The 5,419-nt window shown below is 34.7% G+C and overlaps 1 protein-coding gene across 3 annotated transcripts in view; it reads right to left on the bottom strand.

Annotated features, from left to right (window-relative positions):
• The window catches only part of LOC108732606 (ER membrane protein complex subunit 3-like), a 49,224-nt gene that overhangs the window by 13,898 nt on the left and 29,907 nt on the right, over positions 1-5,419 (bottom strand). The window contains exon 1 of one of the 3 annotated variants that reach the window (XM_025976084.1): positions 831-1,911. The exons of 1 other annotated variant lie outside the window; for it this stretch is intronic. In XM_025976084.1, coding sequence (XP_025831869.1) covers positions 831-1,224 — 394 coding nt within the window. In that variant the 5' untranslated portion in view covers positions 1,225-1,911. Of the gene's footprint in view, positions 1-830; positions 1,912-5,419 lie in introns of those variants that run through there. One more of the 3 variants, XM_018463493.2, reaches the window with a different exon arrangement.

Raw genomic sequence — 5,419 nt, 5'->3', positions numbered from 1 at the left:
TATTCAAAAATATAAATATAATAAATAAAAAAATATATGAATTAGCAACCCTAACTGCGTCCACAAGAAAAAAATATAATTTAAAGATGAAAATTTATAAATCTGTTTCAATAAAGTTGGAACTACAACTCAATTATAGCCTTTATTTTAAATTGTCCCGGCGCCTCCACCAAACTTTTCAATATTTTGATGTTTCTTTGTTATAATCAAAATCGTACAAAAACTCAACATATTGAGTTATTTTAAAGAAAATTTAATCGACCAACACAAATTTTCTTATCTTTTTAACACGTGTACTTAATTAATTATCAATTAATAAAAACAAATGTTAGTGCATAAAGGCTCAAGAGTCAACAGTAGATAGTATTCTATGTCTATGTAATATCTATTACAAATAAAATTAACAAATGTCTTGCGAAATATGTATGAGTACGGACCTGGACGGTAGATAATAGCTATCTTACAGTCAATCCCTGTAATCTTTGATGTGCCCGAATACTGTCTACCGAATGCCCTAAATCATACAACGGATAGAACTTACGGGAAGTTTCCGGAATTAAATAATTAAAATCAAACGAGGTATAGAAATAAAGTACGTGTTTTCCTAAAGGGAATGATATTATTTTTACTTCAAAAAGTACTAAATTATTAATGTAATACTGTCGTAAAAGTAGAGTATCCTTAATTAGGTAGATACTTCCTTGATACGAATCGATAATCAGCCGTTATATAAACGATATATAACCACGTAAAAAAATTATTACTTCTATCTGGGACATTAAAATGTCGTTATAAACAACATTTACAGTACACTGTAGTAGAATACCTGCCTGAAAACACCCAACTGATCCATCCCCCTAAAACAATCATGGGCAAAACGTTGGCCATATTCCCCTTCAACAAATCTAATAACAAATTTGGATTCGCCAAATTTTGCTGAAGAGTCACACTGTCCTGCGTCAGATATCCAACGTCTTTGTCGTTGAAGAAGTTCTTCCTGCACTGAAAGGCCTTGTTGGGAATGTATTTGTTATTTTCACGTAGAGCTTGCACCCTCAAGATCGCATGCGAATATTGCAATTGGTGCCGGTCGAACTTTTTCTGATTGGTTATCATTATCAGTAAATAATGACGTAGTAATCCGAACAGAAATGTTATTATAAATATCGGAAGGAAGACCCACAGGCGTATTTTAGAATCTACCACTAATTCGGGCGCCATCATGAATATAAACCCTCTTTTAATGGTGAATACCAACAAATTAATTGACAGACTGTCAAACGCTAATACGTAATTAAATTTTTGCTGGTATCTAGATTAATTGATGCTAGGACGTTGACACCCCTAATTCATCGATTTTGCATTTTCTTTTATGTTCTGTGTTCTATAGAGATTGTTCTATAGCTGTTAATGGACTGTGCCGATAGATGGTTCTGTATTTTTTATGATACAATCAAAAAAATGAAAAATAAAAGAATTTGTTCAAAAATTTTTTTTGGCATCTCAGAGTTCTAGGTGGGAAAAACAGTTCCACAATGCGGTAAAAACTTGCTATTCGAGCTAGATAATGATTTTTAGGGTTGTACCTCTACAAATATCTCGCTTTCCTTGGAAAAATACCCAGCAACACATACAGTTGAGGGAGGTTCAAATATATTCACTTTTATATAGGATATAGGGTCAGAACTACAGTAAAAACACGCGATTTGCGTTTTGTAGGCGTATGAATCGCTGAATATCACTTTGTGGGTCAAAAAAATAAGTTCTAGGGAAGAAAAAGACTTCCAAGGGTGAAAAACTCAGATGGGAGCCGTTCTAGTCATAAGTGCTGCAGAAACTCACGAATCCTACAAGTCATATTAACACCAAACTGTCTTTCATCATCATCATAAGGTCGTCAGTCCTAAGACCGGTTGGACATGTACCTCCACTCTTTCTTATACTAAACTAAACTTCGCATTTCCCTAAAACTAGAACAACCCACATCCTTACCTATTTCCGAACACTAATCTAATCCAGGTCTACCTCTACCCCTCTTAACTCCGGTTTCGGCCTCTAATATGTCTCTGACTAGACCTTCATGCCTGAGAAGGTGTCCTACCAACCTATCTCGCCTATTTTTTATTGTCTTCCATAGAGTCCTCTGTTCTCCTATTCTTTCCAATACCTCTTCATTTCTAACCTTTTCTACCCACGATATCCTCATCATCCGCCTATAACACCACATTTCGAACGCTTCTAACCTTTTCTTTTCCGCCGCTCCCACTGTCCATGTTTCGCACCCGTACAACGCCGTGCTCCAAACATACACCTTTAACAACCTTTTTCGAATTTCTAAATTAACCGTTCGCGAGCATAGAAGTGACTTCTTTTTATTAAAGGCGACACGACCCTGCGCTATCCTCTGCTTTATATCCCTACTACTCCTTCCATCCTCACTTATCTGACTTCCTAGGTATCTAAAATCAGCCACTTCTTCTAATTTTTCGTCTCCTATCTTTATATTCGCTCTTTCCCTACTTTTTCTTCCCTTGCATATCAGTATTTTAGTTTTACTTTTATTTATTTTCATACAGTACTGATCTGTCAGTACCGCTTCCATTTTATTTAAAGCTATCTCTAGGTCCTCCTTGCTAGATGCTAATACTGCTATATCATCTGCAAATCTAAGCATACTAATCTTTTGCCCTTGCACATCTATCCCTACAGTTGTACTGTCTTTAATGATGTTGATGGCGTCTTCGATGTATAGATTAAAAAGTAGCGGTGACAGTGTGCATCCCTGTCTGACTCCCTTCCTAATATTTACTTCTCTACGTTGCAGCCCCAGCTCTATAACTGCCTGTTGCTCTTTATACAAACTAAGTATCACTCTTCTACATCTCTATAACTCATCCCTACATTTTTAATTATATTTAACATCTTGTCCCATTTAACATTGTCAACTGTCTTTATACTACCAAAATCAAGACCGGACTATAAGACCAAAACTAAAACCAAGACTGAGTATGCAAGACAAAAACCAAATACACAAGACTGGTATGCTTCGCTCATCAGTAATTTCTTTCTATTATTATCAAAAATTCAAAAACACTTTATATAGTCAATTAAACAAATCGATTTTTACATAAGAGCAATAATTAATTACTGTTGATTACTACTTCCAGTATCAAATCAAATACTATCTAATGAATCCTATCATTTCTTTAATTATTTATTTATTGTACGTGCTTATAATCAACCCACACGTGTAAAATAATTAGGTAAAAGTGGCAATTATTGGTAATTTCTCTATCACAATTCATTTTTTCCGACATTAAACGGACTGCTCTTATTCAAACACAGGTGTCTTGCGCTCTGTAATAACATTACATTTATATTAATCAAATATGAATTTGAATTACTCTTGACAGACGAGGAAGTAAACGGTTTATGCACTTATGCGATATCTAGAAAGTGCTTTCCAATCGTTAGGAAAATTAAACCTTAACGACATGTCTCGTTCGATATTTTATTTTTATTATCCTGTCAATATGTAAAACATTTATTATTATTTGAAGTTCAATTAACAGTAGTCTTATATCGATAGATACTCGACTTTCTATTTACCGAAAAGATTTGTTGATAATCAAACATATGACGATACTGTCATCATCATAAGGTTGTCAGTCCTAAGACTGGTTGGACGCGTACTTCCACTCTTTGCTATCCTGAGCTAAACTTCGCATTTCCCTAAAACTAGAACAACCCACATCCATAACTATTTGCGAACAGTAATCTAATGTGTGTCTACCTCTACCCCTCCTAACTCCCGTTTCTGTCTCTAATATGTCTCTGACTAGACCTGCCAACCTATCTCGCCTATTTCTTATTGACTTTCACAGAGTCCTCTGTTCTCCTATTCTTTTTAATACCTCTTCATTTATAACCTTCTCTATCCACGGTATCCTTTTCATTCGCCTGTAACACCACATTTCAAACGCTTCTAACCATTTCTTTTCCGCCGCGCCCACTGTCTATGTTTCGCACCCGTACGATGCCGTGCTCTAAACATACACCTTTAACAACTTTTTTCGAATTCCTAAATTGACCGTTCGCAAGCATAGAAGTGACTTCTTTTTATTAAAGGCGACACGACCCTGCGCTATCCTCTGCTTTATATCCCTACTACTCCTTCCATCCTGACTTATCTGACTTCCTAGGTATCTAAAATCAGCCACTTCTTCTAATTTTTCGTCTCCTATGTTTATATTCGCTCTTTCCCTACTTTTTCTTCCCTTGCAAACCAGTATTTTAGTTTTACTTTTATTTATTTTCATACAGTACTGATCTGTCAGTACCGCTTCCAATTTATTTAAAGCTATCTCCTTGCTAGATATTGCAATAATATAAAATCTACCTAAACTTTGTTTGGTGCTTTTTTTGGTAAACGATGATAAAATTCTAGATTAAGGTTCACTATAACATTTAATGAACTAATAAAATTGTTTTAGCGAAACTATTTCTTCTGTTTTAACACTTAACTTTTAACGTAATAAGATGAAAAATATTTTTTCCTGATCTTATGTTTCTTTAGTACACCACACTACACCTAAAGCTAATTCCTAGTAAAATTATTTCAATTTGAAAAAAAACGGACAGATAGACACACGAGTGATCCTATAAAGGTTGCGTTTTTTATTCGGACATACGGAACACTAATCCGAGAACAACTTAACATTTTAGTTAAAAAAAACATGTTTTCCCATACATTCAAACTGGAAATGTAAATGTTATATTATGTTCAAAACATAGATTTCTTATTAATTTTCCTGTAATCTATAATTAAAGAACTATTTTCTGTATTTATGGTAATGGTTAATTTTCATCTATTTTCTTAAATAACTTTAAAGCTATTTATTTTAAAATTGTCAAGAAATATATTTGAGACTCTTAAAACACGCCCTTTCACTTGATATGTCCCACAAAACTTTTTTTTTCAATTTTATATCGGTCCCCAAAAATGACCCCCCATGTTCAGAATCAATTTATTTACGTTATGCGCTAATGGATATATTGAGCGCGGCTGATTTTATGTATCTAGAAAGTCAGATAAGTCAGGACTGAAGGAGTAGTAGGGATATAAATCAGAGGATAACGCAGGGTTGAGTCGCCTTCTATAAAATGAAGTTTGAAGCACGGCGTTGTACGGGTGCAAAACATAGACAGTGAGCGTGGCGGAAAAGAAAAGGTTAGAAGCGTCAGAAATGTGGTGTTATAGGCGAATGATGAGGATAACGTGGATAGAAAAGGGTAGAAATAAAGCGGTATAAGAAACAATAGGAGAACACAGGACTCTACAGAAGTCAATAAGAAATAGACGAGATAGGTTGGTAGGACACCTTCTCACGCATAAAGGTCTAGCCTATATTGTTTTCTC

Source organism: Agrilus planipennis, unplaced genomic scaffold, assembly GCF_000699045.2.
Source record: "Agrilus planipennis isolate EAB-ADULT unplaced genomic scaffold, Apla_2.0 scaffold71, whole genome shotgun sequence".
Lineage (NCBI taxonomy): Eukaryota > Metazoa > Arthropoda > Insecta > Coleoptera > Buprestidae > Agrilus > Agrilus planipennis.
The sequence above is the reverse complement of the archived record's forward strand: the minus strand, read 5'-3'. Positions and strand labels throughout refer to the sequence as shown.